The sequence below is a fragment of the Halichoeres trimaculatus genome, unplaced genomic scaffold (assembly GCF_033239565.1).
Source record: "Halichoeres trimaculatus isolate MK-OKI-2021-1 unplaced genomic scaffold, fHalTri1.1 fHalTri1_scaffold_4, whole genome shotgun sequence".
NCBI lineage: Eukaryota > Metazoa > Chordata > Actinopteri > Labriformes > Labridae > Halichoeres > Halichoeres trimaculatus.
Genome location: NW_027437182.1, coordinates 20,012,110 through 20,039,378, shown reverse-complemented (window position 1 = coordinate 20,039,378; position 27,269 = coordinate 20,012,110). Strand labels below are relative to the sequence as shown.

At 40.5% G+C, this 27,269-nt stretch overlaps 1 protein-coding gene across 4 annotated transcripts; it reads right to left on the bottom strand.

Moving 5' to 3' along the window:
- Nucleotides 1–30: 30 nt before the first annotated feature.
- Nucleotides 31–26,736, bottom strand: cc2d2a (coiled-coil and C2 domain containing 2A). 4 transcript variants are annotated; one of them, XM_074667705.1, is made up of 38 exons: nucleotides 26,487–26,736; nucleotides 26,298–26,379; nucleotides 26,027–26,080; nucleotides 25,733–25,813; nucleotides 24,546–24,687; nucleotides 23,804–23,895; nucleotides 23,615–23,716; nucleotides 23,458–23,538; nucleotides 23,148–23,366; nucleotides 22,882–23,041; nucleotides 22,644–22,780; nucleotides 22,423–22,554; nucleotides 19,233–19,442; nucleotides 19,024–19,130; nucleotides 18,793–18,933; nucleotides 17,209–17,365; nucleotides 16,151–16,422; nucleotides 15,855–16,032; nucleotides 15,587–15,740; nucleotides 15,321–15,468; nucleotides 12,364–12,502; nucleotides 11,911–12,114; nucleotides 11,710–11,802; nucleotides 10,708–10,799; nucleotides 7,993–8,160; nucleotides 7,859–7,916; nucleotides 7,429–7,538; nucleotides 6,317–6,413; nucleotides 6,136–6,234; nucleotides 5,877–6,053; nucleotides 3,852–4,055; nucleotides 3,680–3,769; nucleotides 3,481–3,594; nucleotides 1,076–1,210; nucleotides 862–984; nucleotides 721–779; nucleotides 457–634; nucleotides 31–369 (listed from the first exon to the last, which is right to left on the bottom strand). In XM_074667705.1, the coding sequence occupies exons 1-38, from the start codon at nucleotides 26,498–26,500 to the stop codon at nucleotides 184–186; spliced, it is 4,989 nt and encodes a 1,662-aa protein (XP_074523806.1). In that variant the 5' UTR covers nucleotides 26,501–26,736; the 3' UTR covers nucleotides 31–183. The 4 variants fall into 4 exon arrangements, with proteins under 4 accessions (XP_074523806.1, XP_074523807.1, XP_074523808.1 ...); XM_074667706.1 differs by having other exon boundaries at nucleotides 25,733–25,810; XM_074667707.1 differs by lacking the exon at nucleotides 26,027–26,080.
- Between the last annotated feature and the right edge of the window lie 533 nt (nucleotides 26,737–27,269).

The following is a 27,269-nucleotide window of genomic DNA, read 5'->3' as shown; positions in this document are numbered from 1 at the left end:
TTTTTTTTTTATTGGATTTAATACAAAGATATCAAACTTGTGAAGTTTCCTCATTTACACAATTTACACCAGATATATAAAAAAGTTCAGAAAATGTTTTTACGTGTACGTCTCTGAAACAAAGTTTAAAGGTCAAATAAATAAAAACAAAGCACTGACACAGATGTATCTGTGTTTTCTGTGTTACGTACGCACCAGTGAGGCCAGGTACACCCACACAGAGAAGACATTATTAGGGTAGGGGTGCACGTACACGGCCAGGGCAAACTCCACATTTGAGGCATGAACATTGTGCACTCCAGTGCTGTACACGGCCTCTTCGATTGGACGGATCTCAGAAAACGGAAGATTCAGGGGAAAACCGGAGATCTGAAGAAAGAGAAGTGTTATTCTCAGCGTTATACAGACAGAGTACATGACATTAGTGAGTCAGTCAAACCTTTTTTCTGGACTCACCCTGTTGTCTCCCAGCAGGCTTTGCAGTTCAAGGCGATGCCCCTCAGTCATGTCCCGTCCCCCACTCAGCTCCAGTTTAGGCAGGAACTGTTTGAGAGTGGTGGTGCAGTAGCGGTTCCAGCGGGTTGGGTGACGAGGGCGCCACTCCATGATCTTTTCCTTAAGGATCTTCTCGATCCTACAGAGGAGAGATGGGAAATGTTTTTTTCCCTTGTAAGAGGAAACTGTGGCAGATAAAAAAAACTTGACTCTGTGTGTTCTTGCCTGTCCTGGAGCTCTGCTGCAGCAGCTTTGTCAATGCGTCGGTAAACCAGCTCCTCAGGCTGCAGGAAACAGCATTCAGATGAACAATAGAGACTAACCACTAATGTTGCTTTAAGACGACTGAGAGTTTCTGACACCTACTTGTACGCTTGAGAGCCCAGGGTGAGAGAAGGATCGAGAGAAAAATGGCTTCCACAGATTAGCTTTGGTAGTGTCAAAAATCATAGTCATCGGTGAAGTATATTCTTGAATATTGAACCACACCTGAAGAAAAATGTGCAGATATTTCATTAATCTCTAAAAGGAATGACCTAAAGCCACGTCACATCATGAATGCAGCGTCTCCCTCTCTTACATTGTCAGCATTGACGAGGCAGCCGACTGTCTGCAGCGGGCAGAAGGTGTCGTATTGTCCGTAGAACTGACTGCTGCTCGGATTCCAGATCAGGTAGCGGTTCTGCTCATGAGTCAGGACGTAGGCTGTAGGTCCCTAAAATAAGACATTAATGATCAAAGTGTAGCTGTGGAAAGTAGGATTGCACGATTATCGCAATCGCAATCGCAATCGCAATCGCAATCGCATTGTCAGCACATGCAATTACGTAATCGCAAAAGAGGTTATCACAATCGCAATGTCAGCACATGCAATTCAGATTTTTCTCCATGATAACCAAGCAAGTCTGTAGACTCATCATGACACAACTTTTTGTATCAAATCGCAAGCACAATCGCAATCACAATATTGTCCACCAAATTGCCAATCACACCTTTTCCCCAAATCGTGCAGCACTAGTGAACTTGTGAAAGGCACAGCCACAGGCTTAAAATGTTTATAATGCTGTGTTCAGTTCAGAGGCCAAGAGATTCATTTATCAGCCAGAGTTGGAAGAGTTTTCTTCATAAAACTCATTTTCATAGTCATTATAAAGAGTCTGACATTAGTGAATAATCCCTTAGAGGACAGAATCTTCACATGTGACCGAGCTAATTTTCTTGGATGTCAAACTTAGTGCAGAACAATAATTTTTTTGCGTTGATTTTGGTGCTTCTTTATGTGAAATCTTCATGCAACAATTTTTCACAATTAAATTTAACATAACAGAAAAAAACACATTATTTCCTTTACGATAAACTGTTTAATTTCAGGATATTAAAAGACAAAATTGATACTTCTTAATATTAATTTAAAAATAAGTCTACCAATGAGGTAAAAAATGTACTTGTTAAGTTTAATGTTGCATTGTGCAGAATTTGTCAGCATTTGGCTGAACAGAAATGACAGAAATTAGATATAATGTTTACATATGCAAGTGAAGTACATTAAAATAAGTAAACAATAATCCCCATAAAACTTCTTTATATGAAGTTAGAAAAAAAGCTTTTTATGTTTATATTACTGTGAGTCTTGCTTATGGAGGTAGACATAACAAATGGCCATGTTTGTCTACGGCAGATTTTGGGGGACAAAATGAGTGAAATATATTTTTTTATACAAGCCTGGCCCTGGTCCTTAAATCTACCTGGAAGTCAGGCAGAGAAGAAGAGAGGGGGCGGTTGTACTTTTTAAAGTAGAAGAAGAAAACAGCAGTTGTTGTTGAAGAAGGAGAAAGAGAAGATTATATTTTTGTTGTTAAGCACAAAAGAATTCGTATTGAGAGTATTTAATGGTGGAGAATTACAAACATGCATCAAATGAGTGTAAATCAATCACATTATCAACCAAAAAAGATCGGGAAGAAATGAAGTGAAACCGGGACAGAAGACAACTAAAAGGAGAGTAAACATCAGCTGGGAGTCATCAATGAAAAAGTTAGGTCTGAAGGACAACGCTGAAGTTTGTTTTCTGCTCGACAGGTAAAGGTAAACGTATTGTTATGTAACGTTTCTGTAGCAATGCTGCATTGTTTTTTGTTTATGATATATTCTAACAAACATAATCATTTCTATGTTTGAGAGTTTTCTATTTGACAGTCAAAGGTGTATTTGTGGTTCATTGTTAAAGGCTAGCACTGTAAAACATGACAATGAGCTATCAGAGGGTTATCAGGCTGTCATGGAGCTCTCTGCCTGTTGTTTCTCCAGTTATGTGACATGTCCTGCAGCATTAATACACATCAACATGATGACAAAAATAAATGATGCCTTTAGGATCCTATTTGATCTGCAAAGGCTTCTGTCACTTAGTGATGTGATGTTTTAGCAACAGATGGGCTCATTCTAAAATCTGAACGCTCAATGTCGCAAAATTCTAATTTCTACACACTGCACCTTTAAAGTATTAGGACATTATTCTTATTTCAAGAAAATGTACAAGTTGTACTTGAATAAGACTTAATAAGTTTCTCAGATTTTATTTTTTGCATTGTGCCCCTATATTTCAGATTCACAAGTATTTTTTGTCATGTTTCTTAAATTCTGCTTGATGTACTTCAGGTTTTTAAATTGGTTATCTTGTTTACTCCCTGTTTTTCATCACATGTACATGTGATGTCCATGTCTACACAGCGCTGCAGTCTCATGCTCTTTTTTTTTATTAAAGGCAGGACATAATCCAGAGCTTGCAATGAACAGTGAGGCACTTTTAGATTAGAGACATCACAGTCAGCTGCATAAAAATCAGAGGTTTAAAAATGCATAAAACAATCTGGACATAACTTCTTTTTGGACCCTTTTGCAAAACTGATTATGTCGGTTAAAGAGAGAAATAACAGCATCACATTCCATGAATCTAGCATGATTCCATACGTGACTGATACAAACCTCTGGAATAGCAGTGCCAATTATGAGCCAGGCCTTCTTGCCCATAGACAGGAAGTAGTTGCACAACAGTACAGCATGTTCCTCTTCGTCTCCAGCCAGCAGGGTGAGGAATTGCTGCAAACAAGAAGAGGAAACAGGGCTCTGTAAGATGGGTGTATCCATCCTCAAACAACTACGATAAATCAGAGAGTTTCCTCACATCGCAGGTGCTCCACAGGTCACACACACCAGAGAATGAAACTCTATCCGGCAGAGAGGGGATGAGAGAGACGAATCGAGCAACCAGAGCCTGAAAACAGAGAAACGGAGCTTACAGGAATGTCCAGCACATCAGACGCACAGCAAATCACTCAAGAGGGAGCATGGCTGACCGTGGCCTCCTGGGGGTTGTTGGGGAATTCGTCCAGAAGCACCTGAGGGGGGTTGAGAGGTCTGATATAGCGCGTGATGAAGACCGTCTTCCCGTTGAGGTCTATGATGGTGGTGATGCAGGGTCGGTCTGGGTAGCCCTGTGCTGCCTCTCTCTCAAACCTCTCTGACGCCTGCAGCAGGCGCTCATCCTCCTGACTGTCAAACTAAATAAACCAGGGGCAAAGGTCAGAGAGGAGGAACACTTTGCAGGGCTTCATTAAAGATGCTGTGAGGAGGATCTGTTTTAATTGGACTGCACTGGAGTCTCACACACATTGTTGTGAAGACGGGACTTTTAACACGATGTGCTTTTGTACTGGAATTAAATGAAGATCGGATCAAAAAAAGTTTTTCTTTGTTCAAGACAACTTTTTACAGGATACAACGCTACAAGCTAAGGTATTTATTAACAGTTATTTAGTGCAGTTGTTTGAAACATGACAATAAGCAAACTTTGTTGGTTTGTACTGCAGCCCGGTGCTCTGAGACATGTCCATAATGTGTAACTTTAGTAATTCCTGGTTATGTCCTGCCAGTCATCTACCAAGCAGAGCTAACGTAACCTCACTCTTCATTTTATTGATAGACTCTCAAGTTTGAACAGACCACGGCAGAATAACTGCTGCATGTGGGTTGGAATGAACATTTTCAAAAACGGCTTAGCTTGTGTTTTAGCCTTTAGGTCTTGTTTTAGCCTTTAGCTCAGGTTTTAGCCTTTAGCTCAGATTTCAGCCTGTTTTATTTTTTTGGCTTATGTTTTAGCCTTTGGCTCGTGTCTAGGCCTTTAGCCTGTGTTTTAGCCTTAAGCTTATGTTTTAGCCTTTAGCCTATGTTTAAGCCTTTGGCTCTTGTTTTAGCCATTAGCCCATGTTTTAACCTTTAGCCTGTGTTACAGCCTTTAGCTTATGTTATAGGCTTAGACTTGTGCCCTATCACTCTACCATTTATTTAATCACAGAAATTGCTTTCAGCAGAGAAAAATACAGCTCTCTCTTCTCACTACTAAACTTTGTCAGCCAGTGTGGTGTTGTCATGGAGACTCATACGCGCTATACATCAATCAGGTCCTGCTCGACGCAATCTGGAAGCTAAAAAGTAGCATTTCGAGTTGGAGCTGAAAATCTCATTTTAAAGTGTGGATTAGGATCAGACTTTTTTACAAGATCACTTAGAAACTCCTCACAGCCCCTTTAATGAATCAAAGGTAGAAAATGATGCAGTTATGGATGAATGAACATAAAAAGGATGAGTGTTCAATGTACAGTTACCTTCATTTCCTTTATCTAGCACATGCAGCCGAGCAAAAGCGAGCGACACAACAAAATGAGAAACACAAAAACTCATTAATACACTGATAAATAAATTCAAACTATCTCCTTTTAACAGCATGATCAGCAGAAGCAACTACAATGAAGCACAACTTTCATATCTAAAAAGATCCTGTGAGGAACTTTTGATTGAGTTGATTTTAACATCCTCTGTGGACAAAGCATTACAAATTTGTTGATATTGACTTGTGGTGTTTTCCCTCAGTCTAATGTTTCTCTTACTGAGTACTCGCTGTGAAAACTGTAAAATGGCTTTTCCAGCTTTTTCTTCAGGCACTGACCCTGTGGCACTGGGAAGAAGTGTTAAAAATTAAAATGGAGTAATATTCTGTCTCGTCACTCCCATCAGGTTTGCTTGCATCCATCATAAAAAGGCAGTGGTATTCATTTCAGTCTGTTATATTCAGTGTTGGCTGATCACTTATTCTCTTGCTTTAGTGAAACATGTTGTTACATGTTTTACATTTTAATGAAAAACAAATGAATATTAAAAGTGCTGAAGTAGAAATGCAGATGAAATGATGTGAACAGAATGTAAACGTGTTTATGGATCTGGTATGAACACACACATGAATACACAAAGACAAACCTCCTCTTGGTGCAGCATCATCACCGAACGGGATCTCTCCCTGAGTCTGACATTTAAACACCACTAACCTTCTCTCTGATAGACTCTCCGGGCACCAGCTGCGGTTCGATGGTGATGAACAGTGTGATGAACGTTCCCTCGCTCAGACTGCGTGAAATATCATAACCGCTGGTGGAGCTGTGACTCCGCTCTTTACTGTAGCCCAGCAGCACAGCCGGAGTGTTCACCTTGAACGTTCCATCAATCTAACAAGTGGAAATGAAAAATAACAGCTCAGTCCACAGTTTAGGCAGACAGCTAATAAAACACAGCTTCACACAGTCTCACCCTGGACTGAGAATAAATGGTGCTGAAAGGAATCTTCACAGAGCCGAGCCAGTGCTTCTCCACCCGAGTGTGTATGGACTTCCCTTTGTCTTTATCATTCTGAGGAGAGGAAAAGGTTTTAATATGAAGCAGAGGAAAACCCAGGGAATACTGTGTGATAAAGAAAGGGTGTGACACTCACCACCCCAGTTTCAAAGATGACTTCATCAAATATGTTGATGAAGACTTCATCTTTGACTGACTGTAGGCTGGCAGCACTATAGTCACCATTTGGAGCGCTGTAGAGCAGAGGATCGAGGTTTGATATGGTGATTTGTGAAGGGAATATATAGAGCACAGTCACATGTTTTAAAACACAGTTTTGTGAAGAGCTCTGTAAGTTTAAAGACCATAACATTAAATGGCTTTTTTAAAACTCCTGTGAAGAACTTTCAGTATATGACCCCCCCATTCATTTCAGAAAGTGGATTATGAAAAGGCAAATACATAAAAGTGAGACTATTTCAATATCACTTACTGAGTCCTCAAAGTACTTTTAATGCGATTTAATTACATACATGTATTTGAAAATATCCACAACCTTGTTCGAGACAATTAAATGACCTAAAACTTTCAGAAAGAAGCTGATTGGAAATGTTTACATACACAACAGGAAAACTCAGAAGTGTAGGCTGACTTTGTGCTGTGTTAGAAATTGTTTGATTTGTCACTACTAAGGCCATGTCCACACGTAGCCTGGTATCTGGGAAACTGCATACATGTCAAGGCCTGTCATTCACATGAAACTGCAGTTTTACGTCACTAAAAACTATGTTTTCTGAAAAATCTGTCCAAAGTGAAGATTTTGGAAAACTCTGGTAGTTTTGTGTATACATCAGGAAACGGACTTTTTGATTCTTGAACGTCAAAGCTGAATGACGGGAGTATCTGAAAAATACTAAATATGGGTTTGGCATGCAGTTTTCAGTGGATTTGCCTGGTGCGTGTGCACGAAAGTATTTTTTAAAATGAATAAATCTGGGGGATATTCATTTTGGCAAATAGCTGACTACGTGTGCACAAGGCCTTGGTAAAATAAAATTAAGTAGGCTACAGCTGTCAACACAAAACCTTATCATTATCCTGCATCATGACAACACTGTCCCCTACTTCTGGTTATAAAAGAGTGGTATTTTTGTTGATGTCACTGACTAAAGCTCATTTCAAAGCGAGAAAAGACATAAAACTTTAAACTTTGGTCAGGGAGGTGAAGTTTCACTGTTTAAACACAGCTGTAAAATACTCAGTGGTCACCTGAACGGCAGCTGCAGCTCCTCGTTCCAACAGGGGTTTGGACCATCAGCTGTGGTTGTCTGAAGAACGGTGCGCTGGAAGGAAACTTCCACAAAAGGCCTCACCTGAACCTGAACCAGAGAAAAGACACAAGCACAGAGCAGTTGGAAGACTTTCTAAAAGTTATATGAGCCACTTTGAAACAACACAGTAGCTCCCTTCATGTCCTCTGGATCTCAGTGGGAAAACTTCTCTTCAGATTTACAAAAAGGGACTGTGGCTTAAAAAAAAACAAAACTAAACAGCTGAAAAAAATCAATAGAGGAATTTTAACACCTTTCTTTTGAGTGACATTCACTTACTCTCCTAAATACTACGATTATATGAATAATATGTCAAAAATAAGCAAATGACTCTATCCAATAGATCTTGCAGTAGAGGCAGGTTGTACCTGGTTAAGAAGCCAATCACTGGCCTGGATGACAGTCTGAGACGTCTGTCCTGGTTTACTGGAATAGAAACACATTAAACATTTAGTCAGGTGTCCAAAGACTTAAGTCTGAGGATTTCACAGTCACCACTCACTTGCTCTGAGGCCTGCGGACAGGGATGTCATACGCCCGCAGGATGTTGATCAGCAGCTTGATGTCTCCGTCAGACAGATTCTGAGCTGTCACCTTCTTTCTTTCTTTCCTCTGAGGTTTCAGAGGTCGCTTGGGTTCAGCCAGTTTGAAGAGGTTCAGTCCAAGAATGCTAATCACCAACATAGAGAGGTTAACATCTAGTTAAAAACCAATGAGAGTCTGCAAAGTGATCAACCAAACTGATCAAAAACTGAACAATTGTTATCAGAGGAGTGATTAAAGATGGGTTTGATCACATGGGGAGATTATTCTTCAGTACTCCAGGTTTTCTGCAGACTGATAATCAGAATGTTAAAGTAAAGGTTAAGTAACCTGTATTAAAGACAACTTACCTACAGAATATGGGTTAAACTAAAAACACCTTATTGCTATTTCATGTAAGTTGCTGTTAATTTTGTAATAAAGTTCTCTTTAGGCATAAAAGCCTGAAAAGCTACAGTTACAACTTACATTATTTAATTTTATTTCCAGATGCAGTCATTTTATAAAAGAAAACATAACCGTATCAAAAACAACCACTGTGTTCAAAGATTTTTTTGTTCCAAGGGAAAAAAGGAGAACACCGGTGTTTGAGGTCTGCTAGTCAAAACAGGAGCGTAAACTAGAGGAATAAGATTTAAAGCTGCTGTACAAAAAATTGCATTAGTAAAGGCCCATCTTTAAATCTGATAGTCTTTTCAGGGTACAGACCAATTTATTGTCGACGTCATAAAAAATATGCGCGCGCATTTTGGTGAGGAAAGTCGCGTTTGGCTCCGTTCGTTCAGACAAGTTAGCGTTCTTTGAAAACCAAATTAGAGCTGCACGCAGCTTAAAAATGTCTGCTTCTTCTTTGGTGTGTAGTATAGTCTCTGATAACTGACCAGAGTCAACTTCCATGTAAGTTTCTACCGTTACAGAGCAACCGGTGTTTTGGAGTAAAGAGTGACCGTGCCAATTGTTGACTCCATACTGAATGTAGAAGTGATTTTCGGCTGATACGTCACCAGTTAACAGGGTCACACTTTACCGCGAAACACCGACACCGAGCGCGAAACGCCGAGCGACGTGTTATTAAATGTTTTCTGTATTCAACCTCACTTAACCGGATTTGGGGAATAACTTTTACTGCCGATATTATAAATCCAGTTTTAACGTTGTTTATATGATGAAAAAAAAAAACGTAAGTTATAGACAGAGGTTATGATGACCAAACATGGACTCATAATGAAGGGTAAATTCAAGTGAACCTATAGAGACAACTCAAAGTGAAACTGAATATTAACCAGTCATCTTACATACAAGCCAAAATGTTCTGTTTTATTTGGTGCAGTTCTCCATCTGTTTTCTGACTCCTGTATTAAAACCAAGGTCTCAGAGGTTTTCTGGTTTAGTGACACAAATTCATGCCTTTATATTTAATTCTGGTAAGTGTTAATGGATAATGAAGACTGACTTGGGTGTTTAAACTCCTCTCTGGAGTACACAATGCATTTGTCCACTAAAAACGTCTGTCCACTGGATGATGTCATTCATCCACCCACTAATTTCCACCAACCTGTAAGATGTTACCATCCTTTAAATTGGTGTTATCTTGTTAAAAAAATGTGTTTTTTTGAAGGTTAACTCCCTCATGTCACTTAGCAAACCATTTTACTCCACACTGCTTCTGTTGCCAAGATGTGCACGGAGCTGTAACTGTTTACAAACAGTAAATTGGTCTATTAATCCTGAATAAACTGTAATGTCACATGAAACTGAAACTGAAAATCCAGGTACCCTGAGGGAGATTCACAGTTATGATAAAAAATGAAACACTCTTTCTGCATTGGTAGGAATGTTCACTTTTTCTAATTTAGGCTATTTTACAAAAAAAAAAAAAAAAAGAATTAAGTGTCATAAAGATAAAATTACAGTCCATGGTTAAAGGAAAACACTTCACAAATCCTAAAAGGACTCAAAACTAGGTCAACAGTTGCTACAGTACTGGCACTGAGGGTTCAAGCTAAACACAGAGGGTTGGGAGAAAAAGAGATAAACTGAGAGCACATACCCCGGACCTGCACCACTGTTTACAATGAACAGCAGAAGAAATAACAGAAACATTAAACAGAAGAGATAAAACAGTCACACAGACAGATGAAGAAATCATGCAAAATTAAACACCCACCAGCCTGACTGCCATGATAGAAATCATCAACAAAAATCTGCACATGTGTAATCAGGGACTTCTCACGTCCACATGTTGTAAGACATGAAAACAAAGATCTGATCGCTTCCAGAGGAGAGTATTTATCAGCCAGGGGAATGCTAAGTTCAAGATCAAATAAGCCGAACACAGCAGCTGGCCAGGACACAAACTTACATCAGGAGATTTATATCAACCTGACACTCTCTCTGATGAGTTGATTTGGACCCAGTTTCTTCACTTTAAATCAGTCCAAGTCATCTGACCTTCCTTTACAAATGGAGAGGAGGCTCTTTGTCATTTTTTAAAGCTGGATGAAGTAAAGATTCCTTTAGAACTGGAAGTCAGAGTGTCTATAAAAGCTTGAGTTTCTAGTTTGTGATCAGGAAATATTTCAGGCAAGAATTAAACATGTAACAATGTGAGTTGTAAAAGATGGAAGTGAGATGGACTTTATCATCAATTTAAAATGCCTGTGAGAGTGTTTACCCGATGCTCGGTATCTCCTCTTCTATCACAACATCAGACAGGAGGTAGTGATGCTTGGCAAGAAGAAACCTGTTGATGACGGATTCGCGGATCTGCAAGACACCGAATCCAATCAGCATTAATCATTCAGCTCAATATCACAAATCACAGATTCTCTGCAGCGAGGCTTTAACACCTTTACAGAACTCAAAAACAGATATGGAAACATGAAACTACAGAGCCAAAAACCCAAACTAAAGTATTCTAATGATCACATCTTTTCTATAATAATAAAAAATAGACCATTTCTTCTATGGAGGTTTTGGTTCAATCATCTTTTTGGTAAGTCTAAACCTGTCAGATCTTTATTCTTTACAGCTGCAGCGTGAGGTGAGCTCCTTTCTCTGCTGGAGAAAAGTGGTAACTTTTTTTACGGTCCGGTTTGTAAACAAAGACTGAAATGAAGAATTTGAATTTGGAAAAAAAACAATTTTTCGACAAAGGATCCAGATTTAGATACTGTCAAACAAAAAAACCCTGATGTATGCTGATTTTTTTTCTCCCACTCCTGGTGAAAACGCTACAAAAACTGATCCACTAAGATTGAAAATAATGGCACACTGATATCTTGAGAGATAGAGAGATGGAATAGATGACAAATGTTGTTTGCCACTGCAAAAACTTGAAACAAAGTCAGTGCTTTGTTTTGTTTTCTTCTGTATTTCTTCTACATCATGGTATCTTCCCTGCCAGGTAAGTATATTATATATATATATATAAAACTTGACACAGCGTTCACATAGGAGACAAAAACATGCTTTGTTGTGACAGCTATAACCTTTCCAAAGTGAACTCAACCATAGTGATCTATAACTCCTTTGAGTTGTGATGTGTTTTAGGCAGTCCTCACACTTTGCAGGCAAAAGCAGGTGAGAAATGTTGCACAAATCAAAGTTTATAGAAAGCAATGCCTCTTTAAAAGATTTTGTTGCTAAAGACAGAAACATCAAAAGGTCTACTCACCTTCTGGAGGTATTTGGCCACTAAGGCTCTGTGTGAATCCAGATGTTCTTTAGTGTCAATAATCTCTCCTTCTTTTAGCCTTTTCTCATAATCCTTAATAAAAAAGAAGAAGAAAATAATTAACTTCATAGCAAGCTTTTTAATTATAACTCTGCCTTATCTTTCATATTTTTTCATTTAGTGATTATCCGGAGGGCTGACCTGGAACACCTTATCAGTGACTTCCCTCTCCAGAGCAGGAACACACTTGTAGTTTCGAAACTCTGCAACTTCCTGGTTTCTGAGCCTGAGCAGACGGAACCTTTTGGACCTTTCCAGCTCCTCGTCGGTGACAAAGTTAAACTCCTCCTGCAGCTGCTCCAGACGGAAGTAGTCAGGAGCTGTTACCTCTCCACTGCGGGCCACCTGGTGAGCAACAAACACAAAGACATGTCGCATGTTTTTAACCCATGAACTAATACCTGAACCTACTTTCTGATTTAAATAACCCATGTAAGCAACACCTCATCCACATGCATTGCTTATTCTTGATGCAGATCTTGCTCCACATGAGGAAAGTGCAGCATGCCAGGACAGGCACACAGGAGAGGGGGCCCGCTTATCATCGCTCATGGTTTTAATTCTTCTATAAGATCTCTTCTCCTGCACACTTACCTTGAGCAGCTGCATGATGGAGGCATTTTTTGGATCATTAGGGTCCAGTCGGGACTGTGTGGCCCACTCTCCAATTTTTTTCATGTCGTAGAGTCCAGAGGCTCCGATATATGTGACAGCATCAAAGTGGTCCAAACCACTAAAAGCACAGCAACAGAAAGGGATCAAGTTTGTGCAAAGACAATATCTGGCTATTTACTTAGCATGAGGACAGCAGGTGTTTTGTCATAGTTAGGTCCAAAAACTTTGATATGACACAGAAAATCAAACACTGATGATACCAAGTCTTATAAATATCGAGTGATATTATCCTCATGTCAGTGTGTTTGAAACACTCAAGTGGTTTCTCTTTCTATTTCCTCTGTTCTTGGTCATTCTCATGCTGCTAAAACCTGGCTCTTCAGAAGGACTTAACCAAATGTTGGTGTTTTCAGATCTGTGAATGAGATCTGTTTGCAGGGTTGGGGCTGTATGAGAGAAACGGGTGTGGCACACTGACTGAATGATGTGCAGCTGCAGCTACACACAGTCCAGGTCCCTGCTGCACATTCGTGCCAAGGAGTGGGCTTGTTTATCAGTTCTGGAGTTTAACTGATGGGAAACTATAAGAAAATATTGAAAGTCATTTTTCCTAGTCTATCTGATTGGTATTCATTAGCGGTGCTCGCTTGACTACTGCCGCTCACTCTTTTGCTGGTGGCAGCTTTTGATATATGACTGTAAATCTGTTGTCTTTCTCTAGCTTAGGTAGGAATTGAATACTTGTGATTTATGAGCTACGTCTCAGTGAAACAAATTGGGGATGTTTCTGGAATGGCAGCTTTAGTAAAGAGTTACGATCTACTACTCTGCTGTTCTGCATTTCCTTTTCCAAGACAGAGTCACTCTGCTACAAAACCTGTCACACAATGGAAGGAGCAACGTTTACATGATTGACTGCCTTTACTGAACACGTCATGTCTGCACAAGCTGCCAAGTTTCTGTCATTGTGACATGCTTACACCACAGGATATCTGCAGGGTATGAATTCATTCGTCAACACCTGCAGCGTGCTTTGGAAGTGGTAATTAGCAGTGTTGGGGATAACAGCGGTAAAACTAACGGTGATGCTAATGCTGTTACTTTTCCCAGTAACAAATTATCTAATCAATTACAACTTTGAGCATTATAACGCCGTTACCGGTACTGACAGTGAAATGAGGCGTGTTGCTATGTATCTGAGCTGGCTCGCTCAGCCAGTAACGAGAGAGGAGCTGCAAATACAATGTGGGGAAAAGCAGCAGACTCATAAGAAATGATTAGTCTAATCGTGTTGACATGTCTTGTAGCAAAGAGCTGATGCTAAAATAAACTTTTCAGCCACAAATATCACACAGCCACCTGTGTGTGTAACCTACAGAGAGAATCTCTGTAGGTCTGAATGAAAGGCACAAGTAGCCAACTTATTTTGACTTGAAAACTATGAGAGATGACCATAGAATGTATAAAACATGGACGTAGTCACCCATCTGTTTCTAAAACAGGAAATGAAGCACATTAGCTATCACGGCCATAATGGTTGTGGCAAGGGCTTCATGTACAGCTAAAGGGCGCTTCTCGGTCACGTGACACTGAGCTGTGCAGCTGATTGGGGGAGCTCATGATCTTAATACCCTCTGAACTGCTGAGTTAGAAAATAATTCACCTCCCGGTACAGTGTGTGCCAAAAGTAAAATTAGCGACAGGAGATGTTTTTGAACCAGGCTGTAAAAAGGTTAATTTCTGCTTTGAAAATGGCTTTTTTTGGCTTGGTGTGTATGTGGCACCCGGCACTTTTGGAGCCAGCCTCAAGCGGACACTCGAGAAACAGCAGATTTTAGCACTTCCGCATTGTCTCGCATCAGGCCGATTATGCCTGTCACCGATTAATCAACATCAGCCAAAATGTAGCCAATTATAAAAATTTGTGCTCCACGGAGATTCTGTCACTCCTGCTCCTGTGTGTCTGTGTGTTGGGCTGCACACTGCCCGAGTGCCCGCCCCCTCAGTCCACCATTATGTAATGTAAGACTTAAGAACGGAGTTTTAACATCGTGTTAGTTGCTTTTTTGAGAGATAAACAGAGATAAATGCTACTGTTATTTCACACGTCCACCATTATCTAATGGAAGACCATAATACGTTGTGTAAGTTGCTCATTGTGTGTTTACAGTTTGACTTTTTTTCTACTTACTGTGTTTAAAGTTTGACTTCTTTAATTTAACAGTGTTCTGTCTCTGTCTTGAACCATATGGGTATTATAATAATTTGTGTTCACATACAGTATATATCCTGTGTATATCAATGAATTTATTATATATATCAGCCGATATATCAGATATCGGTCGATATATCGGATATCGGTCGATATATCTGATATCGGTCGATATATCGGATATCATTTTTTTTTGCCCCCAGTATCGGTATCGGCATCGGCCCCAAAAATCCCATATAGGTCGGGCTCTAGTCTCATAGTCTTAGAGCAGAGGTTGCCACTTGGAGATGACACGACAATCCTTAAAAATAAGGGGGTAATTGGGAGAAATCAGAAGTAGGGAGCGGGGCGAGAGACAGGATCAAAAAGTGGGAGAATCCCTCCTAAATCCTTCAAAGTCATAGATGTAAAAGGCAAGAACATACATGTGAACATTATGTCACCGAGCAAAACCTGCTCAAAAACTTACTTTTTTTTCAATATTAAAGGTTTTTCACAAAGTAACACAACAATAACTTTCCCTGGTAACTAACTACTTTTATGAAGAAGTAATTCTGTTACTAATTCAGCTACTTTTTCAGGAGAATAAATAAAATAACGAGTAGCTATGACTAATTACTTTCTAAGTAGATTGCCCAACACTAGTTGTGAGTGATGTGAGTCTTACAGGATGTGTGGTTTTGGGCTCCTACAGGTAAAATAATCTGTAAGTATCCTTTATTACCTGTGTCTGCCACCAGGCTGTTGGAGTAAAGGAGGCGCAAGTGGCACATCATCCTCTCCAAGTCCCCAGGAAACACAGCAGGACATCTTCCCCGAGGTCAACAGTGTCTGTTTGTTACTGCCGTCAGCCTCAAAGGAGAGCGGCACATCTGAGGAGGAACACAGAGATAACAAATCAAAACGAATCAAAACAAACGCATCGCTCATGGAAAGGAAATAGTGATTTAGTGTTTCAGGCATGAGCTACAGTGAAATGAAGGTGTTTACCACTTCCTACTCCCTCATGATCAAACATCACTCTCTGGTTGCTGCTGAACTCAAATTCTTCCACAGGAGCACCGCCCGTCAGCACTGTGGGCTCAGGCACTGGGATGAACACTTGAGCCAGGAGAGAGGAGGAAGTGCCAACTTCTTCAAACACCTACACACACACACACACACACACACACACAGCTGAAACGAGGGTGTAGTCATCGGTCAAGCCGACACGTGGATTAGACAGAGTGACAACGCTATAAATAACTCTGGGCTGTACCTGCAAATTGATGCTCTGGGGGCAGTTAACAATCTTGAGATTGAAAATCTGGCCAAAGTGCACTCTGAAATCAGAGTTCAGTGCACGGCTGTCTGTTCTGGAAACTTCTTTGTCATTGTACAGGATCTTAGCGAAAAGAGAACGCCTTGCTACATCCTCTCGGCGAGCTATTTCAGCCCTGCAACAAGGAGAAAAGAAATGATGGAAACACATCACTGTAGGCAATCATCACCAGAAGGTAACTTTCCTCAGAATAATTCCAGCTCCTCTCAAAGTCAGTGTCATCCTGCTCATACCTGGGGCAGAGTTCAGTGGCAGTGATGTTCCCAGAGGCAGACAGGTCAGGTATCAAGATAGCCTCTCCTGGTTTCCTGCGTATCCTGGAGGCTTTCTCTCTGACCTGCTGCTCTATGAAGTCAAACTCAGGCTTGTCTGGAGGCTCTGGCTTCGAGGGCTCGTCTTCAGCAGGTCCCTCTGATTCACTCACATCCTGGTCCTCATCTTCTTCTTCTGTGTCGTCCTGGGACTGTCCTTTTGTCTTCTTTTTCTTCTTCTTCTTTTTGGCCCTCTGAAAAACAGTCAACACAAGATTTAAGTGAATCTGTATGGATATGAAAACAGACACACGACACATAATTTTCAAGATTTCTAAACAAAATTTTCATCAAAACTAATGGTATTTTCTTTTCCCTATATTCGCTTAAAATAAGACTAAAAGCATGAAATTAGATATTTCTGCATCACTTATTGTGTTTACTTTCAAGCATTTTAATCTAAAACTCAGTGTTTTCTTATTGTTTTAACCCTCTGGAATCCTTATCAAGGCCCACTTATTTCTACGCTGTCGTCAAAAATGCTGGAATAAAATATTTTCTACACTTCTAGTGAATAGATTGTGATGCTCAAAGGTTAATTGTAGTTCAATTTTCACCGAGGTATGTTTGGAAGAGATCAATCCATTAAGTTTGAGAAGATACACTTTCTCTAAAATGAAAAAGTAACACTGTCACATTTCAGGAGAAGAGGTGGAAAACATTTTATTCCAACTTTGTGGGTGACTGTGTAGATTAAACATTCATATTCTAAAATTTCTCATCTCATCTTGCTGCACAGACAGATAATTTCACTATTTTTAAGCAACTTTCTCGCCAAATTTAGTGTTTTTATCTCATTTTTATGCTCCCTTTTTACAGTGTAGAGAGAAAACATGATACCATATGGCAAAATCCTTACAGACTTTGCTTGTCATACAGTTATGAGACTGATTGTTCCTGATCTGGCAAGCCATTACTGACTCATCTGCAGTAAGATAATATCTGTCTTGTAGATTGATTCTCCCAGCCGTAGTAGGTACCTGCTTCCTTCTCCACAGTTTCCACTCCTCCAGCTGTCTTTTGTACTCTGCCAACTTTCTCTGATAGTCTTCCTCACTCTCTGCTTCCAATTCCCTCATTTCTGCCAAGATTTCATCTTCGTACTCTTGCTCATCTGTTTCCCGGTCCACATTCTCTCTGGAGCAGAGTAAAGACAAAACATAAAATATCAAGAATGAGGGAGTGTATCGACATACAGGAGGGTTTCTACTCAGCATATGTTTGGTGCAGTGCCGAATGTGGATTTAGTTTATTGCAATATCTACGCCTAAACACGACTCAGATGTGGGAGGCGTAGGGTCTGTTAATAGATCTTTTTCAAGGCTTTTGTCTGCATAATGTCTTTTCCTGTTATCAGCAGTCTCAGATTGTTTTTCTTAGAGTCTGAAAACATTACAGATAAGTAGTCCTAGAGATAAACATTTTCTTAAAAACATGATCCTTCTTTTGAAACCACACACAGCGGATGCATTGCTCTTCCCAAATCTGCTGCTCTGGTTTACTGCTGCCTCGCTCATCAGTTTTTTTAAGTTAATATGTGTCACAGCCAGCTCAATATGAAACACTACATTGGAAACAAATTACACAGTTAAAGAAAACATCACATAATAACAAATAAAGGAACTAATCGCAGCAGAAATAGAGCTGCGTCTGACAACTTTAAAGAGAGGAATGAATCCAATGTTTCTGTGCAACTTTATTTGAATTAAACATGTTTGCCCCAAAGACCACGCATGGTGTTTAAAATCTGTCTCTATCAGTCAAGAATATTGAAGGGCAACTCTGGTTTTTTGACACCTGGACCTTATTTATAGGTGTGTGCATGCTCATATACTCACGCAGACAAACATTGTGCAGCTCAGAGTCCTTCAGAAGTTATTTAGATCCAACAGATTTTAGCAGCACTTAGCGGGGTCCACGGCAAGGGAGCTTCAGCGCGGGACGTAATCTCTGCAGAATCGCTCATTTCGGCTATATTTTTTCATCCATCGCCAGTGTTATCATAAAGTCAGCTCGTCTACCGTCTTCAGACTTCGACTCGAGTTTGACGATTGTCCTTACCGGTTTGAGCCTGAGTACACGGACGAGGAGCTCCATGAAAGAAGGATGCAGAGAGAGACGAAGAGCTGGCTCGAGAACAACAAACAGGAGCACGTCCACGACTCAATGCGAACTGGTGGTGCGCTTGTGGACAGTGTTCGCCTATGGCAACAGAGGAGGAGGAGTGTGTTTGTGATAACAATAAAAAAAAAATATAGCCGAAATGAGCGATTTTGCAGGGATTACGTCCCGCGCTGAAGCTCCCTTGCCGTGGCCCCCGCTAAGTGCGGCTAAAATCGGTTGGATCTAAATAACTTCTGAAGGACTCCGAGCTGCACGATGTTTGTCTGAGTGAGTATATGAGCATGCACACACCTATAAATAAGGTCCAGGTGTCAAAAAACCACAGTTGCCCTTTAAAGAAATATAAAAATTGAGTCATTAGCAGAATTAAATCCCACCTTTAAGCTCTAGGGAGCAGCACCAGTTTAAGTGTGACTGGCTGATTATCTAAACAGATTTACCTTCTGAGGAAGAGCTTGTAAGGAGTGTTTGTGTACTTCTGAAAGTCCCTCAGGGCTTTTATCTCCTTCCACACTTTAACGATGTTCTTCAGCAGAGTCCTGTCTTTCTCCTGCTCGCTGTCCCGCAGCTGCCGAGTGTTCCTGGGGAGAAATTCAGCACTTGTCATGTCACTGAAGGTGCCTGATTGTGATCTAACCAAAAATAGGACAGGACACGTGCAGGTAACTTACCTAACCTCCAGACTGTACTCAGATATCCTCTGCTGCATGGCCTGACTGAGGCTCTGCCCACCGTGGATGTTGAGCATATTTCTCAGGGCACTCCTCAGTCCATGCAGCTGCAGCACACATCAGATTTAAAAGAGGTTTAAATTAGTTTCTCAAATGAATTTTATCGTGACAACTTTACAATTCAGAGACCACATGCAGATGAATCCTACCTTGTCGGTCAGGTGACCTGTAAGGTTATTGTGTTGCCTGGTGAGGTACTGATCATACAGCTGAGCTATGTTGGCTCCCAGGACATGTTCACGACTGAAGAGCGGGTGATGGGAGAAGATCAGCCCAGAGACATCAACGTCGAGCTGGTAGTCCCCTTCAGGGTCGGCTGCACCGCTAATATACAGATTTGCATACTTTGACTTCAGAGCCTGAAGGACAGAACAACAACATCCATCATGCACTGCTCTGGAAAATGATATGAAATATGCTAGGGCCTTTTTTTGAGTGCATTTAAGGATGAAAGGAAGCATGAAATGGTTGCTAAGATGGATTGCACCATCAGGGAGTGGTGTAATGAAAAGTCATGCATGGAAACAGAGAACCATGAACAACAAATTAAACCTCAATGAATAATGTTTTTTTCTGGATGATCGCATACAGCAGATGTGTCGCTAGACTAATGAAAATACAAGAGTTCTTTTGAATCACTGATTATATCCACATTTGTTTCTCGCTCAGACACTCCCAGCCAGTGAACCACATCTGTGTGACCTGCATTGTTATTTTTTTCAGGGTTGGTAACACCTTTGCAATATTTGAGATTTATTACGCTGCGCTGCTTCCAAGAAGCATGCAGCTGGGCCGTGCAATCACAAAGCTGTCATCTGAGCAGCTATCATCACTGGATTCTTTATTCTTAGATCACAACCATTCCTTTCTTTGGAGGATTTGAAGACTGTGTTTTACGCTTTTAATCTTCTGTCTGGACTTCTTCAAACCTCTCTACCAGGAATCACTTTATCAGTCCTATCTCGTCTGCAGCTGTTTCAAAATGCAGCAAGACTCCAGGCTGGTACCAAGAAGAGAGACACCATGCCTGTGTAAGTACCCACTTCTGTGAACACGTAATTCACACAGTGTGTAAGTCTGACAGAGCTTACTGAGGAACATTTATTTAATGAGGATATCCTGTAGCTCTCACAAATAGGAGCTGAGACGAGTAATACAATTAATAAAGTCATTACATTCAGTTACCCAGTAGCACGCAGGTCTGCTGTACGTTTTACATGTCCTGATAGTTTTGTTTGACAAATCTTTAAAGGGTGGAGCATTGGGATGGGTACCTTTCACATTTCAAACGATTTGGTACTGATGTGCAGTACCTGGCATTTGGTATCGGCACTCAGCATTACCAATTTTAGGTACTCTTGTGTGCATTTATGTGGTAACAAATACTGATTAGTTCAATTATAAAATTTCAAAGTTTTTTAGTTTAACACATTTATTTCTCAATATCAGCACACAAACTGTCTTTTCTTTCATTCTCTCACAGTCACCAGGATGCGTTTTGGTCCCTAAACATGGTACTGCTTGATTTTTTGTGAATAGGTTCTTGGTACTACAGGCAGAATTCAGTTGGTACTTATAAAAGTACTGAATTTAGTACCCATCCCTAGTGGAGCATATAAGTCATTGACAAAGAAATATAAACAATAAGGACATATGACTGCTGAATATCAGACAGGTTGAAAATACCGTGTGCTAGCACTTTGCTGACTTTTATATTCTTCTTGTTGTGCATGTCTGTGTTGATTGTCTAAGGAATGGACGTAAAGTCTGCGATGTCCCCCGCCGGTTTCTGAAACAAATCAGCTGGTGTGGCCATGTTTGAAGTGACATGGGGTGCGTCTCAATGTGTTAACTTCGTGCTTCCTCTGTCCTATCTCCTCTGCGGCACCGGAAGTACTTTCCCAGTCGCCATTTTGAAGACTGTCCCAAAGCGATAATTGCACTCAGAGGAGAGAGGAGAGAGGAGAGAGGAGAGAGGATGGAGGAGACTGATTGGAGGAGCGATGATCGAGGAGACACGAGAGCCGGCTTTGCGGTAGTCTTTTCACTGACAGACACGCCCCTATATGGAATATCACTCTCTGATTGGACGCTGCAGCGGCTCAGACTTCTACACATGAAACTTCACAAACACAACGGAGTTTAATGAAAGAAAAGACGAGCTGAGGACATGCACTGAGGATCATTCAGAAACTGATCATAAATCCGGTAATAAAGTGTTCGCTGTGAGTTTAAAGCACAAAACACTGAACACAACCATCATCAAATCAATATAACATAGGATTAATACAGAAAACTGACTGATAAATAATATCTTCCAGAGACACAATAAGGTGGCTTATATTAATAAGCTTCAGAGTTCACGATCAGATGAGCTCTGGATAAAGAATAAATAATTCATCAATAATCTCACAATTATGCATTTTACCGGTAAAGCTGTTAGAGCTGACTGACAGATGATCCAGAGGTGATCAGCTGATGCTGTCATCAATGGAACACGTCGCTTCATATGACACTCTGGAGGAGAGGATGTCCCATTGCTCTAAAAACGAATCTCCTCCATCCTCTCTCCTCTCTTCATTTCCTTGCGTCTCTTCCATGCATCTCTGGTGGGAGGGACTAAGACGCAAGTGAACGACGCAAGTGGTGGGAGGAAGGGTGGAACTTTGGAGCGCACCCATAGGCTTGTCTCCACACTTAGCCATAGGCTACTGTCAGTCATGTGAGCTGAGCTGTGCCTCTGATTGGCTGAACTCAAGGTCTTATTATCTTCTAAACTGCTGAACCAGGAGAAAAAATCCACCCCCATACAGTGTGTGACGATAGTGACGTTACTTATCCAGGCGGGAAACTTTTTTTTTTTTTTGCATCAGGCTGTAAATATATTTATTTCTGCTGTAAAACATCTTTTTGGGCTTGGTGTGTATGTTAATTTTTAGTACTTCCGGAGCCAGACTCAAGCGGACACTTGAGAAACAGCAGGTTTTTAGCATTTTCGCATTGTCTCATATTTTTAGACTGGAGGTTTCTGCTTGGTTAAGAGATACATTTAAACTTAGCAGAGAGAGAGATGCTTGTCTAATTCTCTTTTTTAAAAATAATCTCTCAGCTTGACTTTTTTAAATACCCACAAAATGCTCAGTCGTGGTTTAATAAAATGCTTCATCCCTCCTCTACCCCTCATATGCTCCCTGTTTCTCATTCTTAGAAGCCAAATTGCTCTTTTGCTCTTCTTCAAAATGGGAGAAAGTTCAGAAAAGCTAGTCTGCCGCTATAGATTTAATTTATAAGTAAGCTCGGACAAATACAAAGTGTGATGGAGGTGAGCTTGTGTCTGACCTTTCTGTATACAGTCTGCAGCGCAGGGTCCAGGTCCTCCTCCATTTGGAAGAGAGGAGGTCGAGTGGAGGACTCCTTTATGGGGTCAGGTAGAGCCATGATCCTGCCGTCATCTCCAAACCACTTCTTTCCCTTCATGAATAGTTATCAAAATTTGATACATTGTTTGCAGGATTTCTGCAAGACAGTTCAGAAACATTTAGCATGTTGGGTAAGATTACCTCCTCCATTTTTAAGATGCGGTTCTCCAGAATGTTCTCATTAGTGAGGGACACAGGAGGCCTCTCTCCTACGTACAGACCCTCATCCTCCAGATAACGAGGCTTCATGTTAACAGGCAGCTTAACGGAGGTTGGGACTGTGAAAATTACAGATAAAAACACTTTCCTAAGCAACACATTCAAACATTCAGTTATAAATGTGATGTTCAATGACATTGTTTTAAGAAGAAGAGCATACCTGTTCGAAAGCTTGGCTTAAAGAGGATCTCACTGTCTCGCTGAACAAGCTTTTTGTATCCAACATACTCTGCTTTCCTCATTTCCAGGAAGTCATAGGACGACTGTTCAATGACGAATAAATCCTCTCCTTCATCTCGCACAAGAGGAGCTTCTTCACCCTGCAGTGGGACAAAGAACAGGAGGTACTCTGTTGACAACAACTGCAGATGGAAGCAATAATGACACGCAAAGTTCACAACTGGACCAACAATAATGAAGTCTTACATGGTCTTCAATTTCATCTTGGTTGTCTCCTTCAGCATCTTCTTCCTCCTGCTCCTCAGCTGCCTCTTCTTCTTCTTCTTCATCTTCATCCTCCCCCTCTGTTTTTTTCTGTTTCTGTCTTTTCCTTCTGGTCTTCTTGGAACTTACTTCTGGCTCTGGCTCAAAGCTAAATGTAAAGAAGTTGTAGGCCTCTTCAGCAGTGGGTATGCCTTTTTCTGTCTTCATTCAAGGAAGAGAAAATAAATGAAATACACAGATTTATTTTTTCATTTTTGGAAAGTGATGATTTGTGTCTAGCTTTGAGCCTTACTCGTCTTGCTGCTTCTCTGAACTTGACCCTGGTACCGAGGGACAAGGGGGCATCGTGCCTCCCTGCTCTGTCTGGATCAACCTGTAAAACACTGAGGGTTCAACAGAAAACTCTGACAGGGAACTCTGTTGTCACTTGATATGAAGTACATGCTCACCTCTGGATCAAACCTTGTCACAGTGTCTCTGTCTCTGAGTCCTTGAAGGCGACTTGGTGGCTCCAGAGGAACCTCCCGCTCCTGAAGAGTCTCACCTCTTGACTAGAGCACAGATGTACATATTTATATGTCATTACTTTGCATTTTCAGAAAGAAACATTTTCACAGGCAGGAGAAATCTATGTTTACCCTGGCTGCTTTCAGTCTCTGCTCTAGGCGGCGGGTCACAAAGCTGTCTAAATGCTGAGAGCCAGGAGAATGCAGAGTTTTAGAGGAGTGACCTGGAACACAAAAGGCACAAGAGAAATCCTAAAAACAAAGTGGCCAACTTTTTTTTAGGATTTTTACTCACTGAGAATTCAATTTTATTCAGCGGATATCACATAACGTTTCTTCTCTGATAAGTCCCACCTCTGGAATAGAGAACTCTAAAACTTCTACACTTTAAACTACACAGATTACTTGATAATATTACTGAGATCTTTTGGATGCCATAAAGCAACCCTCCTCTGACAGTTTAACTGGGTAAAAGATGAAAAATCTTTTGCCAATATGATAGGCAAGCTGTCCTAAAACCAACGGTGCTGTCATTCAATCTGTAAACTGTTTTCGTGAAATTATCCAAATAGGGAAAATCTTGGTTAACCTCATTCATAAAGTAAGCACAGAGCCTTTTTGATTACTTTAATAATTTTTTTCAGAAACTGCTGTCAAGCCGTGTTTGTTTCAAGTTATTCGAATTGACTTAACATGTTGACTGACTATATTTTGAGCAGTAAAGGTGATTCTGTCTGAGTAAAAAGTGTCCTCCACTAAAACTCCCTTGTATGCTTTAGGAAGGCACTGTTTATATCTGTAATTTATCATGTATCTTCACCCTGGAAGAGACGGAAATAAGAGGGGATGTTGTCAGGAAGACCTGGACACGAACCTCTCAGAGAACCAGTGGGAGGTCTTGAATGAGTTGTGGCCTTTTCAGCTGATTCCTCATCTTCATTGTGGTGCTGAACTGACAGGACCTCCTCTACACCGTCATCTTCATGAGTCTCCTGAGCAGAGGACTTTTGCAGCAACTGATAGATACAAAGAGATGAATCAGTTATGACTAGATTCACAAAGAGCTTTAATTAAAGAGGATGCACAACTTCAGTCAGCGTATCATTATGACCTGTCTAATACTGTATAGGGCTGAAACAGCCTTGATGAGACAAGGGCCGTTTTCGAATTCGCGTACTATACTGGCAGTGCCTACTGATTCGACCAAAATGTAGTATGCAGTATGCAGTATGCAGTATGCGAACAAATGTCAGAGTTGTAGTATGAGAAAAACACCAGGATGACGTACTGAATCGGGAAAAATCAACAGTATGCATCGGCTTAGTCTGCTTCACCTACTGTTACCCACAATGCAACGCGCCCGGTCCCATATCAGAAGTGAAAATGGCAGAGAGCGGAGCAACAACAACCGGAGTAGCAGAGGAATATAAAAGTAAGAGACATTTCTTTTTTTAACTTTAAATCCTCATCATCTCCACCACGGAAAGTTAATATAAAATGCTTTCTCTGGCAATATATTTGCAGATAAGTTACTCCTGGTTTGTTTATTTTGTACATTTTCAATAAAGTTTTTTTGGGAAAAAAAGTCAGCCGTAGCCAACTTCCGTTTTCTTCGAACTGAAGAACTAAAGTAGCATACTACAAAATTTACCCAACTGAACAGTCATACTACATACTGCTTATGAAAGTAGTATGTAGTAGGTAGTGCCTACTACATACTACTTTCATAAGCAGTATGTAGTAGGCCAATTCGAAAACAGCCAAGGACTCCTTTAGACCTCTAAAAGTGAGCTGTGGTATCTGGCCATTTCCTTGGTGTTGGAAAACTGTTTTTTCCTCCTTAAATCCCTTTAACTAGGCACTGACCAGACCAGGAACACCCCACAAGAGCCGCAGTTTTAGAAATACATTGATTTGGTTGCCAAGCCATCACAATTGTACACTATTGTACTGAGACAGTCAGTGTTATTCACATCTATCAGTGTTGACAGTATTATGGCTGATTAGTGTATACAACTGTATACATAGCTGTTAATGGAGAGGGTGCAGTGGTTGGCATACCCTTTTCTTCCTTTCTCTTTGAGCCCTAAAGCTGCGTTTTAGAGTCTCTCCTGGATCTTCTTCACTGCTTTGAAGTTCCTGCTGGGACACAAGCAAACTGTTATAGAAAGAAAAGCATCAACATCCTGACTGCACACGCAAACTGTATCTCTATCAATGCAACTATTTAGCAGCTGGAAAGAGGCAAATTTGGAGAGAGAAGAGAGCAAGAAAGTGGTGTTTAGCGGCCAGCAACACACAAACACACACACTGGTGGGTAGCTACAGTCTACGGGCTACAAAACACACACCAACCTGCTTTGTAGTTTGTAGTTTCCCCTTACTCATTTTGGTAGAAGGGACCAGAGCCTGTCGAGTATAATAAGATTTACTGCGGAGCTCTTTTTGCATGTGTCCCCCTGTGCTCCTGACTTTATGTGTGTGTATACAGTGAGCTAACACGCCTTCAAGTCGTGCTGGGTCTTGTTAAAGGAGGGCTCTCTGAGAGGCTATCATCCCACAGAAACAACTCAAGATGTCTTTTTTGTATCTGTAACAACAGCCTTTGCAGCTTTAAAATATTTACCTGAATGTCATCCTCATCGCTGTTCTTTGCCAGCGTTTCTTGCAGTGCGCGACGTTTCTTTTTCAGTTTTTCACGAATGTCACTGAAACAGAAGCTCTTATTACCTCCGAAAATGCTCTATTCCTTAAGAAACGTATCATCTTTCGACATTTCTAGTGGTGAAAACAGAGGGAAAACATTCTCACTTACCCTGGAGAAGCCATGATGGTTTTCTTAAGAATAAAACAGTCTGAGGTGACCTGACTGGACCCACTGGTGCTGTTGTTTAGTGTGTATTAAAACCAGCTTACTTAAAACGAACTATTCATCTTGAATATGTCGCTCGTGCATAACTTCATATTTTTTTGGAGAAAGATCTCAATAACTAAGCGAGCGCCGTTATCGCTGCCTAGTAACGGTATAAACTACTTTTCAACCAAACTAGGAAACTAACCCTCTTGTAAAACTGGTTTTCAATTTGTATTGGTCCAGCGGGCTGTCAATCATATATCAAGAACGGATTGGTTCCTCCTACTACGGAATCCGAGATGCCGAAAATGAGCGCTTCGTTTTTGCCGCCTAAACTGTTAAACAGCGGTGTATTGCTTATCCAAAAAACCTTTGACTAAAGATTAAAAATATGTTTTTATCACAGTTTTTTTTACTTTTTATTTTAAATCGTTTTGATTCACGTTTTGTTTCATTTTTTTTCTCATTTTTTCTTTTATTCATTTTAATGTTTATTACAATATTGAATGCATTTCAGGGGCATGCAAAAAAGAAAAGAGATTAAATTCTTTGATAAAAAACTAAAAACAACATTAAAAAGCAGGTATTTGAAACACCATAGCATTCCAAAAATGACAAACTATAAAGGATATGTGTCAGTGAGGTAACTCATTTACACTGAAATAGCAAAGCTTAAGACACTTAAAAAATATAAAAAAGATTAGGGTATTTCATTTTTCTTAACGTGCCACTGTTTTTTCAGCT